The sequence below is a fragment of the Epinephelus fuscoguttatus genome, linkage group LG20, assembly GCF_011397635.1.
Source record: "Epinephelus fuscoguttatus linkage group LG20, E.fuscoguttatus.final_Chr_v1".
NCBI classification, from domain to species: domain Eukaryota; kingdom Metazoa; phylum Chordata; class Actinopteri; order Perciformes; family Serranidae; genus Epinephelus; species Epinephelus fuscoguttatus.
The window spans coordinates 29,063,760-29,078,321 of NC_064771.1; the positions used below are offsets into that span (position 1 = coordinate 29,063,760).

Here is a 14,562-nt window from a genome sequence, read left to right on the forward strand (position 1 = left end):
TGAAAGTAAAGGTGGTGAATGTCTGAGGTGGTGGATAGGTCCAACAAACAATGACTTTCACCCAGGAGAGTGGTGTTCGCGTCCCGTAAAATTCTAAAGCCAGACCCTGTTTTTTTTTTCTAAACCTAACCACATGCTTTTGTTGTTGAAGGAATAAAAACGTCAATTCGCTGTGTTGTAGCAACGTAGTGCTCTTATTTTGAAAGAAAGAGACTGAAAACAGAAGTGTTTCTTGAAAGAAGACAATGCATGTAACAGGCAGAACCTGACACGGCGTCCCAGAACGTCAACAACCAACGCACCCAGGGTACCTTTCATATCGTATGTGGACGTGGAAAGTCCATGACCAAACGTCGATATGTGACGAGGTCAGAGTGAGAATGTGTTGATCATACAGTATCTGTTTAGAAAAAGAACTAGGAAACACTTGACATTCGTTGACAAGTTTTCTTGGCAATTTTGTGTTTTGTATTTTTGTCGAACATCAATAGTGATGGCTTGTCTTAGATCTTCCTAGCTAAACTAGCTATGGATTCCAGATTGAAAAAAAGTCTTGGAGGAAAATAGAAAATTTAACAGTCCGTGGACATATCTGTTTGCTTTTACCACCAATACTGCAAAGTTAAAGTACCAAACAATCATAAATAGCCGCCTTGTGGTACAACATATTAACAAATGCACTTTTAGATCTATTAATAATGTCAATTGGCGAATTTTGACTGACTGGTATCTTCATTATAAAGCTCAAATATGTTCTACAGTTCCTGGCAGATTATTTGACAGCTCTTCTGGCCAGATAGTAAAGGTTGCTGACCTTTGTAACAGCAGCAACAGAAAGTTTGCTGATCCAGCTGGGAATCGAGGCTGCCTGGTTCCCTGGAGCTGGGGTTTGCCCTGGCTGGATTCAGGTTGCTGCGGCCAGTGACGGGGGGTCAGTCTCCAGAGCTGTTGCCTGCTCTCCTCCCAGTGAGGTGGTCGTTAGCAGTGGGAGGTGAGGCTGGTGACACACTGTGATTCGAGGCTCTAGGTAACATTAGCTACACAAATGTGAACTTGAAGCTGCAGTGTTGAGCTTTTGCCTTCAGTTCACTGAAGTACAAAATATTAACAACATTTTCTCTCCATCTCTGAAATGCTTCACAGAAAGTGACTTGTTTTATTTGGTTTATGTCAGACACTCTTTCAGACTCTTTTCTGATAAAGCCGCTTCCTTTTCTGGGTTGCTTTGCAGTGTAGGCAGTCGTTGCCAATGCTGGAATATGAGCTTTCTCTGCAGGAGTCTCCTCCTCAGGCTTTGACCATCTGAAAGGACGTGTATCTGCATCTGTAGAACAGCCAATAGGAACGCCGTCTCTCTGAAATGACCTGTGATTGACCACTTCTCCCGTCACGGGCTAGATTTTCTAATCCCAGAAAACAGAGCCAAGAGGAGGTGCAGATGACTAGATTTCTCTCAGTCCACTTTAAGTACAATATGCTTAAAATTAATTATGCCCAGTGATGCCTTTAAGTAGCTTCCACTGCTGTAGGCTGCTCAACAGACGGACTGTTGCATTTGTCTCATATAATGTGTACTGTACAGCAACCTCGCCTTGTAGATGTCATGTTTTTGCATTTTATTTTGCTGACTCAGTTACGCAACCTATCTAGAGATTCAAGGCACCAAGGTGAAGAGATTTCAGTCGGCCGTCACTGGCAGTAATGCACAATCACACTTGCACATCGTCACCAGAATATTCATAATACACCCACATCAGAATGGCTTCTCCCACAATATCCCCTCAAACCAGAGGCCGCAGCTTCCCATGAGGAGCTGTTTTTAAAAACATATGTCCAGACTTATGTTCAAAGAAAAACACTGCTTGTAAAAATATCAAAAAAAACTTCCACTCTTTTGTGTATTTTATGTCTGGTTTTTAAGACACAAATCGTACAAAAATGTGGAGAGAGTAAGAGGTTATCAGAGAGACTTTATCCACATCAACCACATCAATGTCTCACTGGGGTAAAAGAGACTTAGCAGAGACAGATCAAAGACTGATCTCATCAAAAGGAAGGAAATAAAGACGGCTGCCTATGCTATTGTGAACCCGAACCACAAGTATGTGCAGAGCTGCAAATAGAAGCTTAGGGTATTTCAAAAGAGAGGTGTCCTGAAAGGCGCGTAGACAAGAAAGAGAGACGCTGAACACCTCGAGAATACAAATGGGTAAACAGAGACAGGCAGACAAACAGACACACAGCACGGACAAATATACAGAGAACTAATAGGTTATGGATCTCGTGTGGGAATACAGAATGTGCAGAAACAGACTGAGAGTCTTTGCAGTGAAAACATCACGCCATTTACAGCTCCCCCGTCAGGAATACTGAGTGACCAATAAAGAAAATGGGAAAACACAGAGCGGCAGACATCAACAGAGTGTGTGTGTGTGTGTGTGCGCACTCTAATCAGCAGTTAGTCTCAACAACTTGTCTTGATCCTCTCACCATGTGATGAGGCCGGCGGCGACGGCGGACCAGGTGACGCAGCAGGAGTTGGGCTTCTTGCTCTCCTCCTCTTCATCTTTGTGGCAGCAGCACAAACAGCTCAGATAGATGGCCAGACACAGGAGGTTGAGGCCGAGCCCCGCAGCTGCCACACAGCCCAGGAATATGAGAGACTACAGAGAGAGAGGAGGGGAGATGACACGATTTAAAGTTTCTCTACGGACACTGAAAAATATAGTAAAAACTCAATTATGTTTATCAAAATTACACATTTAGAAGTTTTGTTTCATGATAAATAACTTTGATGTGACTCTAAACCTTTGCCTCATTTAGTATGCACAAATCTATGAATGAATCTATGCATATGCCCAAAAAGTTTTCTAGCTTCCGGGTTGACGTCTGCGGCCCACTGAATATGCAGAGTCGTGTTCCTCCCACTGGCCCCGCCTTCAAGTTCCCACTCGGCTCATAGACTTTACATTGTGATGATGTCATGGATTTTATAATTGCTTTTCTCAGTCCACGTTTCACAAATATAAAACCACCATGGCTCAAAATTTCACAACAGAAAGATTCATGATTGACTTGTTTTACAGACGTCTGTTTTACAATGGTGGTCCGTGGGGAAAATGCTTTTTGAGCCGCAGGGGATTTTGTCACTGCAATTCCATTAGTGGCCACTAGGAAAATTTGCTGCAAGGCTGAGCATCTTTCCTGGGGCCCTGGTGCCTGCTCATAAAACACAAACCTCTGCCTGTAAATGGTATAAGCTAGCATGAGCCTTCAGCTTGACTGTGTTATCAAACAGCTAATAATGTGTTGTTAATGTTAGATAAACTTTGTTCCCAATCATGAGCCCCAGCAAATTAACGTGAAAGTAAAACTTTGCTAGCAAAATACTGATGTGTAGCTACCCCTGCATCTCCTCTGATAATCTGGGATTGGGTCCTTAGGTTTGTGACATAACAAACCCCAGAAGTCAGAATCCATGTTTCTGATAGTTACTGGTAAACTGCAGTTCCAAGGGGGAAATGCTAAGCCATGACTCTGACTGCTTAATTTGATCATGTTGTGTAGCATATATAAAAACAGTATGTTAACAAGGTTAAAGCTTGATTTTCTTGAACATGTGCTTCCCAGCATCAAACATCAAGAAATTCCTAGCTTTATATAACTTAAGCTTTTGGGAAATATAGGTTCACTCCCCTATGAAAGGCAATGTAATTATGTTGATGTATAATGCACGTTTTGTGGCACATTTAATTACAATTAAATTCAATGTGCTTTACGTTAAAATTAGATTAGATTATACTGAATCGTCATTCCACACAGTACAAATGCTGAGACAACTAAATGCAGTTTAACATCTAACCAGAAGTGCAAACAGGAAAGTACAGAGTGATGTCCATACATATAGCGGAAATCCCAAAACCCAATGCCTATGGATTTGCCAACAATAAAAGCTCTGAGGGAAACTGACAATATCCAGGCAAGGTTTGTCATTCTGGCTCATCTCTATAAACCTTATATGAATGCAGATATTAGACTGAAGCCAGTGGGTTCCACCTCTCCACACTGTAGGCTGTAAAAAATAATGGACGTAGACACCATAACGTCCCCCACTGATTTGTGGACTCAAGTTTTGAAGGCTTGAGTTACGCATTTTGGCTGTCGCCATCTTGGATTTTTTGAGCCAAAAGTGACTAGATTTGGATGAGAGGGTGGAGCTGTGGAGGAGGAAGGGGTGGAACTGACCACTCAGCTGAGGTGACGCATCACAGATCACACCCTTAAATATGCAAAACTTCAAGCATTAATAAATCAGAAATGGTTGAGTCATTTAAATATTCACCCCCCGTACAGTTGTCATGATTGGTGAAATTAGCTCTTGTGACAATTTTTTTTGTTTGGTTTTTTTTTGGTACCAGGCTGTAAACATGTTTACCTCTGCTGTAAAGTTGGGGATTTTAACATGGGGGTCTATGGGGATTGACTCGCTCCTGGAGCCAGCCTCAGGTGGCCCGTAGAGGAACTGCAGTTTTTGGCACTTTCACGTGGCTTTATGTTTCAGCCCCGGAGACTGCCAGTTGGACTGTTTCCCTTCCTCTCAAACATACAGTAAGTGGTTAATACAACTCAGACTACAATAGACAACAAACAGAATGCTTCTGATACCAAAATCTTGTCCATTGTCTTCAGATTCTGTATACATTTGCAGATACCTGTTTACAGAGATAAGTTTAGGGGTAATAAGTAGAATAAACAGTAGGTGATGGTTTAGAATCCCTTAAGATATGCGTAGCAGTTGCCTGAGGTAAACTGAATCAAGCGCAGAATACACTACATTGTCAAAAGTATATGGACACCTGAACAACACACCCATATGTATTCTCAGTCTAAAACCATAGGTGTGAATAGGATGCTATGACAGTCTCCACCCTTCTGGTTCCAGATGTTTGTACCTGCTGCAGGGATTTGGTCCCAGTCAGCCACTAGGGCATTACTGAGGTCCGACACTGGTCGATGATCGATCGATGTTCCAGTTTGCAGATACCTCCTCATGGCAACAACACTCCTAGATGGCAGTGCCCCCCCAAGCAGGACAATGTGCCATGCCACACCACAAAAACTGCTTAGGAATGACCCAAGGAACGTGACAAAGAGCTCAAGACATCGACCTGGCCTCCAAAGTCCCCAGTTCCCCATACGACTGAGCCCCCCAGACGCACTCCCATCCATGGTGGGGTCTTGACGGATTGGGCATAGCTCTGACATGTCAAAGTATGGACACAGGAAGTCTGGGGATTCCCCGTGGTGTCTGGCACCAGGCTCTTCACGGCAGATCCTTCGAGTCCTGTGGGTTGCAAGATGACGTACCAGCATGTCCCAAGGATGCTCGATTGGATTTGGATCTGGTGAGTTTGGAGGCCAGGTCGATGCCTTGAGCTCTTTGTCATGTTCCCTGGATTATTCCTGAGCAATCATCACTTACGAAATACTCGAAGTGTGTGGTGGTGTATTCACCTGCAGAGACTCTGCCCTCTGTCTGTATTTTCTTATTTCCTTCTTATTTTCTGTACTCAGGATGTTTATGGACGTGTACTCAAGAGACACAGTGCAGACAGAAACACAAATATAGTGAGGTAAAATTCCACATAGGAGTGAATCTGAAGTTCACTGGCGAGTGTCTTACAGTTACCGACAATCCTGCTTAGTATACACGTTCAAAAATATCCTCATGAGAAAGTACGGTAAAAGTATTGTCACCAAAATGTACTGAGGTATCAAAAGTAAAATTTAAAACTTTGAGTTTGTCAGACAAACAGACGTGGTAAAAGCCGATCTCTCTGCTGAATGTCTCTGTTATCACAGCATCATAATGTCAGGATGTCCAAACAAAATATTTCAAACTCACGTCAACAGTCGCTAGTGCCGAAATCTGACACACAAAAAAACTCGAATAAATATGTCTTCACCAGCAACAGCACGACCTGCTGCATTCTGGGAGCTTGTTATCCTCAGGGTCTCCAGCTACAGAGCAGATACCTCCTCATACATCTCTGCATCTCCTTCTCTCACTCTCATTCCTCCTTTAGCCTCCCCCCATCCCACCTTTTGCAAGAGATGGAGTGTCGTGACAAAAATAGCAACAAGACTGTCCTAACAGCCTCAAATGAATTCTGCATCCATCTGTGAGCAGATGGGTTTATTCAAGCTTTTTTTTGCTCCCCTTACTCTTCCTTTTTTTAGTTTGTCTGAAATCTTTTTGGTGCCGAGCCATCTGTTCTCCTGCTGTGATGTTGTGTGTCCTGCAAGTCAAGTAGTGGGATTAAAATCCAGAAATGGAAGAATCGGCAGGATTATGTCAGCGATTGCTATAAAAGAGGCAGGTAAATCGCAAATTGAATAATCCTCCAGAAGCCTTGAAACAGCTGTTTATATCTTCTGACACGGTCCCGCTGCTGTTGGCTTTAATTATTATAAAGCAAATATACAAGTGCGAGTTATTTACAGGTATAGTTATTACGTGTTCACTCATTTCGCACTTTAACTCTTCCTTTTTTTCCTTTGCTCCCTCCCCCCTGAAAACAATCTATCCTTGCTCCTCTCCCCAGCTCCATCTGTTGAGGTGCTGTGCCTCATCTTGTCCCATTTCACGGCTACATGCCTTTCATGTAGATGGCCGCACATCTGCTGACAAAGAGGGAGAAAAAAGGAGAATGCAGGAGCAGTGTCAAAGGAAAGGATGGGGCAATCTCCAGTCAGCGACCCCTTCAACTTTCCCATATTCTCCTGTGCCCCATAAAATAGGTGTGGAGATTAGTGGGAGATTTAGCGCGGCAGTTTAAGAGACGGGACTGTAAATGTGTTAATGGCTGTGCTCAGACAGATGGATGGCAGCGTGCACTAAGGTGAGACAAAGAGACGCTCCCGTGTCTCATCCGAGGGTTTGGAGTGATGAGGGTGGCGTAAACTGGGTGTAATTGAGGTGAACGCAGTAAATGAGATGGAGATGTGGGGGCGCAGGTGGGTGGTGTGAACGTGTGTTAAGGGGGATGGGTGGGAGACGGCCTCAGATTGTTCGACAGAGGAGAAAAGAAGGGGGGAAACTCCCGCTGAAGGCGCAAACAGTGGGCCACCCAGCCGCTCTGATCGTCATGGTAACATGCAGGTTAGTTGGTGCCCTTGCAACAGGGAGGGAGGACGAGTGAAAGGGCGAATTATCACAGCCTATTTGAATTAAGCAGCATGTGACGGGCCTGCTTAAATTGCCGTGCCTCTGTCTTGTGATTCCTCTGCAGCCAGGCAAAGCAGAGAAAGGAGGGAATGTGGCAGACAGAAGGGGGAGAACCAGTGAGGAAAACTGTTGAGGGACCTGGCTGGGGCTCCTCAGGGCTCCCACGGACCATCAAAGGAAAAACTTTGCCTTATATTATCTTTTACTAATTTTCATGGAGTTTAAGCCTCTAAACCGTTTGTAATCTAAAAGTTGCATGAGACCTTAGGTAGGGTTTATACTTCTTTCTTGAATCAACAGTATACCTGATGAGCACCTTCCCAGAAATGCAACTATACGCCACAGCGACAAAGACCTCTTGTTTATTTCTGTAAGATGAAACCATTTCCCTCAGTGGAAACAAAGCTTTTATTTAATTCCAAGAAACAATAAATTGTGAAGAGAATAAAGCCCCCTGAAAATGTTATTTTAATAACAGTATATGATTTATCCTGGCTTCATATGAGTAGAGGAAAAGTCTGCCAGCCGCTAGGCTATTTCATACAGTGGGACAGGTCATGGGCTTACCATGTGGGGAAACATATCGAGTACAAGACTGTTCTGACAGCGATTATTTACCTCTGTTAAATGTTGCTGTTGTTCACAGCTGTTGCTCTTCATATGAGTAAAGGAAAACGCAGCTAGCTGCTAGGCTAATTTATACAAAGTAAAATCTCATAGACTTATGCTACTAATGTTAACATGTTGTATATGTGGATGTCTAATATAGACCCTTTTACTGTTAGTAAACACTATGGTGTTTTTCAGTGGGCGGGGCTTAGCTGGAGGCAAAACAATTCTCCACAGACATTAGCTAGCGCTGGCTAGCAAGTTCTGTTGGCTTGTTTCAGACAACGGAGGAAGATGATACAAGTGGGGCATTCAGAAATATTCATTCTGAGTGTCGCAGTGCACTCTGGCACAAACTGCACCAACAGCGTTCTCGTTCTGGTGTAGAGCGTCAGACTGAATATATGAACGCACCATGTCAGGTGTGTCCAGGCCTTACGTCTTATCGCATTTAACTAGCTGTCTTTGTTTTTGTTGATGGGCAGTGGCGGCTGGTATGTGTTCAAATTTAAGTTTTGAGCCATGACTCCTTCTATTCTGGCTCCCAATGACACAAGACAGATAGGGAGCCTACAGCCCTGTGGTGGAGAATTGTGCTCTGCCTCCAGCTAATGAAATTATGTCACTGTGACATCGTCGGCCCTAAAAGGGTCTAGCAGAGAACTGACTGATCCTAAGTCCTGTCCCTGTACCAGTCTCTGTTGCTAGGTCAGACAAACATGTCAAAAAGAAGCATGGTGATGCCAGTTCCACTTAGCCCGGTGCTGCAGTGTTTATTAGATAGCTTCTGGACAGACAATGCTGCCTCAAGAAGGCACCAGCAAGGCCTACTGTGTGTGATGGAAGGATACACACTCTTAACTGTTATGAACAAGACAAAACAAAGCAAACTTCTGATCTCAATGACAAAGGGAGAAGTAGAGACTGAGTATGAATATCACGCAACACTGTTCAGTATGTGTCCTCTTTTCCCTTCTGGGGATCAGTAAAGTACTTTTATGTATTTACCACTGAACACGGACCACTTTGCTGACTTTAGTCTCTCTTCACTGTAGGAAGTTACATTAGTTGCTTCAGGGCAGCACTTAGCACCTATAAAAATAATGTATGTAACCGGTGGACTCCAGTGTTGTCTGCATTGTGTTGATATGAAGAGGCCCAGACTGTGAATATCTTTGGAGGCGATGTCTGTTTATTCCTTACAGCTCTCCAACGAAGCACAACAGCAAAAACAAGCATGTTACATGAAATGAAGTACGATAAAACACAGAAAACATACCTGACAACAAGAGGTGAAAACAAAATCTTCCGTCAAATACAACAATATAAACCCAAGCCCCTACACAAATTAAGTGACACAGGATTATGTTAGCATGAAATAATCTGAGCTCAACAGTGCTAAAACACAGAACTACGAGATTCTAATTCTGAAAATTGAGTCATTTCACAGGGTCAAAAAATACGTATCCAGATTAACAGACGTCACTTTCTCAATTTAAATCTTTGGGGAAAAGTCTTCTTGGGCCCCATGGCATCATATGATGGACCTTCAAAGCTTTCTGTGGGGCTTGGTTGAATCAATCAAACTTTATTGCACTTTACAGAAACTCAACAACCCTGCTCTGCCAACTAGTGTTTTGGAGGTGTAATTGCAGAGCGACACAGACATAACACCGTACAATGCTCACAACGGTGTACGCCACTTGCTTAGGCTACATGTAGCCTCTGAGTGGTGCCCACCCCTGACTATAAATCCGCCGAAGGAGCTCACAAATATTTTCTTCTTGGAGAAACATTTATTCCAAGGTAGCTTTTAAAGCAGCCGGGGCCAGAACAACATTCTCCACTTTCTTTCTGCCCATCACTTTCTCTCTCTGTCTCCTGTTCTTTCTTCTCAGTAGTACGGCGCAAAAATAATGGCTCCTGAATTATGTAGCATCCATTCAGCGGAAGGTCGCACACAGAGACGGCAACCTGCACAAAGACACACACTCGCAGCACAACCCCATCCTGGAACCATCACTTCCCAAGTGCTCCAAACCTCCATTAAGTTTAAAAACACCATTTATCTTTTACTGAGCGGAGTGTGCACACATTCGCTCTTTGGTAAAAATCAAATTGGCAGCTCTGACCACTTAACTGCTACCTAAATTAGGTCTGAGTAGTTTCCCATAAAAGCAGACTCAATATGTTAACACCCTTCTCTTTACTTACTCATTCCACTCCACTGTCTTCTCTGTTTTGTTTCCTCTCAATTGTCCCTGCAGACAGGGGGTGGGGTGAGCACGTGGCTGGAGGCAATGACACGAGGAAAGAAAGGAAGGAAGATCTAGCTGAGCGGAAAGGCAATCCCCGAGATGTGGAGGGAGTAGACGATGATAAAAAAAGAGAAACAGGAAAAGAGGGTGACAGTGATGGAGGGAATATTGTCAGTAATAAAAACAGTGAGAGCAGTGTGAGTGAGAAGGAGTGAAGACACAGGAAGGAGACAAAGAACGCCTAAATGACAAAGTGTGTGTTTGCACATGCCTTTGTCCGTAATGGGAAGACAAAGATGCAGCTTCCTCATCCACACGGCTACCTCAGACACACTCTTCATCACTAAGTGCACGGCCCAGTTTCTCTCCTATTACAAGTCCGCTGTAGATGGCTTCCCGCCCGGGGCTGGAGCGTTACATAACGCTACGATTTTCTCTTTTCCCCCCAACATGGTGAGCAAACCTACACATCTCATTGTTGAATATACAAAAATAAACACACAAGAAAAATCCGCCATACGCTCTGCCCGAAAGGATGACTAATGGGCTAATTTAAGGGAAGACACATAGGTGAACTCAGCAAAGTTAAAACGGGGGAACTTTTTAGGCCATCTGTTACTCACAAATACAAAGCTGCCAGAAGTACGTCCAGTGTGATCCAATTAGAGGTATGGCTAATCATTTTTTTTTATTAACTGAGTAATCTATTGTTTTCTCAATAAACCCAAGATTTGTTTTAGCTAGAAAATGTGAAAAGTAATGAAATATCCCGATCCAAATGTGCTCGATGTGAAGGGATAACCAGTGACTACAGCCTGAATTAATCATCTATAATTGTCAATTATGCTTCTGTCTATCAAGATATTGATTAATCTACCAATCAATTTACTTAATCCAATACAAAAGCCCTGCAATAAATCTAACTTTACTGCAGTCTGTAAATCCATATTTGAAGGGTAACTTTTATTAACCTGGATCTGGCTACTTTCCAATGTTTTCGGTCATAGCGACTATTGCAGGCAAGATTTACAAATGTGGTCCTATATTGAGCGAGAGCGCTGCAGCCAGCAGTGGCAAAACAGGCTGCAATGTAACATTAATAGGCAATTGTGTACTGTCAATGTACGTCCACTAAAATTGTTTCTTTTGTCACTGACAGGCTCAGATTGTTTTTGTTTTTTTTAGTGTCTGACAACATTATCAAAAGGATCCCTACAGAGATAGACCTTTACGTTAAAGAGTAAGATCCTTTTTGTTTAACCAGAAACAGCCCCAAAATTGCTTTCGCCAAACCCACCAGACTCCATTTAAATATAGAGTAATTTTATTATCATAAAACACATTTTCATGGACAATAGAAACAAAATAAAACACATCTTGGTAGGGATCCTTTCCATAACGCTGTCAGACACTGAGAAAAATAATCTGAAAACATATATGAAACAGGCTGCAATTTAACCACTCAGAGAAATATTGATTTTTACATAAAGACCATAAAAAGAGTTTATTAAATGTGATGTTTTGTTATAAATTAAAGGGTAACTTCAGTTTTTACTTTCCCTAGTTAGTACCCTAGTTTCTCAAGTTTTCGAGTTTAAGTGACCAGTGAGAACAACTATTTTGGAAACTGGTCTGGCTGCAGCCGACAGCGGTAAAACAGGCTTCAATGTAACGTAAATGGGCAATTGTGTATCGTAAATTTACGTCCACTAAAAGTGTTTGTTTTTGCCACTGACAGACTCAGATTGTTATTATAAATGTCTGATAACATTACGTAAAAGGATCCCAACAGAGATAGACCTTTTTGTTAAAGAGCGAGACCTTTTTTTAAACCAGAAACAGCCCCAACCCACTATTAAAAATGGAGTCTGGTGGGTTGGCAAAAATGGTTTTGGGACTGTTTGTAGTGAAATCAAAAAGATCTCACTCTTGAACAAATAGGTCTATCTTTGTAGGGTCCTTTCCATAATGTTGTCAGACACTTAGAATAACAATCTGAGCCTGTCAGTGGTATGGCAAGCACTTCTAGTGAATGAACAATGAAGGTGCACGTGTCCTGAGTGATTACATTGCAGCCTGTTTGAACACTCAATGCTGGGCCAATTTCAAAAACTCCATTCGTCACTTAAACACAACAACATGGGAAAACATGGTCCAGGTTGAAAAATACCAAAGTTACCTTTTAAAGCTTCATAGTCTCGCAACATTTCTTTAGAAGGACTCTGAGATTTCTTGCAGAAACTGTTCCCAAAGGTTCAGTGTCCATGTTTAAATGAATGACATGTTTCACCCAGAAACTCTGGCCTGAATAGAAACCTCTTTATGGGCACTCCACTGTTAACCAGGTGATTTATTGGAGCAGAATGAAAAGAGACAGAAAACAGAGGAGTATGTGCTGTATGTCGACACAGATGCCAAGTAACAACAGTCTTAAATGGTATATAGTCCATGCCTTATGCTTGGCGCCCATTAAAAATCAATTTTTAATACACGAGTAGTAGCCATAATTAATATATAGAGACGGAAAGCACCTCCATCTGTTGCCGTGCATCTGCTGAGCAGGACTGAGGCATGTACCAGTGGAATTCCACAAGCCTGGAGTGGTGCTAAATGCACTCTAAGCGATATGAAGTGTCTTCCACAGGCATGGCTGCTCCACAGCAGGTGGCAGACAGCTGTGCGTAGGTGGAGGAGGTCTCCAGGCACAGTGTGCACCGATGTGCAATTTGTTTGTGTGGCCTGGATGGACAGTGACATTCCTCCAACATGATCGGGGTTAAACGGGTGTCAGGTCAGTTAGAGGAGGAACAAGACATGGACAAAGAGGGAAATTCCACCTTAAGAGTCAAAGCTCAGTGAGAAGCAGGAGAGTTTTCTTGCTGTTGGAAATCAGTAGAGATGGATGTCGTCTTTTACTACCAAGCATTAAAATTTTGGTAAAAGTACGAATATCTTAGCATCAAAATGCTATTTTCCAAAGCCCTTCTACAAATGTTTTCCAGCATGACCTGACGTAGGTTTCTGCGTCAGGTCATGGCCCACCCAATGTTGGCCCACCCAATGTGAATATCTGTGACTGAGCCAAGCCATCTTCGAGGATTGCGTGTTGATGACAGGTCTGAAAGTCACACAATAACAAACTAACAAACTCATAGAGGCAGTGATTCTGCACGGTAAAGTTACTGTTTGTCTGGTGGTTTTGATGACAGTGATATAACTAGTTCAGTTCCCCGTTGGAAAGGGCTGTCTGACAGCAAGGTAGAGCGGGGAAGATATTACACTAAGTACCTCAAAACAACCCCTCCTCAAAAAATCTTCTCTAACCCTTTCAACTATTGTTATTATCAGTGATCGCCAATGACGTAGGTTACAGCATTTCATTGATACTGTTGCCGTTTCCATTTGAAAAACCTGGAAAAGAACGCAGATGTGCTCAGCCTTTAAATTTTAGCACTTGTACTTCTCTACTTTTTCCTTAAAGATGTATTCGGTGTCACTGACAGCAATATTCATCTACATTAGGTGAACTATTACTTAACACGATCTTGTGCGATATAATTCTTAGTATCTTGTTCACTTGTCAATCTAGTGCAATATCGTTTTCTCAGTCATGTGCAATACAACTTCTTATTGTTACATCATATTCAATATAACACTGATTATCAGGAGCAGTCTTTCTTTCCCACCATTTTAGTTAACTTTTTAGTACTTATCTTTATTTTATTGTTACTCTATTAGTCACTGTTTTTTGCTCCTGCTCATTGAAAACATCTCTCTTGTATATCTGTATATTTTTGCAGATATTTAATAGTCTATTGTTCTAAAACAGAGCCCAGTGAGTGACCCTGACCCTGGGGACCCACTGGTTGGTTGTTACTGGTTGTGAATCGTTTAAGTTGTGTTACTGTAATTTGAAGAATTCTTGAGCACAAGAATTTCCTTCAGGATAAATTAAGTTCTACTAAATTGAACTGAATTGAATTCCAGTGATGTAGTATTGCACATTCATAAAAGTGGGAGACTCACAAAGGACAAGTTTTAAGAATTATGATATAAGTTAGTTACAAGTATGAGTAGCGCTTCAGTGACACTGGATCCTTCAATTCCGATAATGCAAGCTGAAGATGAGATAACTCTGATAGCATGACTCCCTGAGATGACCTACCCACTGGGGAGCTCCTCTGAGAACTACATACCTTCATACTGTTTGCAATCGTACCGCTTATAGGAACACCGAAGTGACATACTGTAAGCCGGCCAGTGCTTGGTGTACAATGCCACGTCTAACAGGCTTTTAAAATGGCGGTTGCCGAAGCTGCATTGGTAGTATTCGTTGCCTGATATCAGAGAGCATTGTCAACTCATTAAAATCATACAATTTTTTCACCAATTATGCTCTGGTTCTTGAACTGGTTCTGTTCAGGATTGTTGGATTCTTGGTGCGATCTAGCAAAAAGCCTGCATTCC

At 42.4% G+C, this 14,562-nt stretch overlaps 1 protein-coding gene across 2 annotated transcripts in view; it reads right to left on the reverse strand.

The window, feature by feature from the left end:
* ttyh2 (tweety family member 2) overlaps positions 1-14,562 on the reverse strand; it is a 108,845-nt gene that overhangs the window by 78,688 nt on the left and 15,595 nt on the right. For both annotated transcript variants that reach the window (XM_049563143.1, XM_049563142.1), the window contains exon 2: positions 2,491-2,663. In XM_049563143.1, the coding sequence (XP_049419100.1) occupies positions 2,491-2,663 (173 nt within the window). The remainder of the gene's footprint in view (positions 1-2,490; positions 2,664-14,562) is intronic.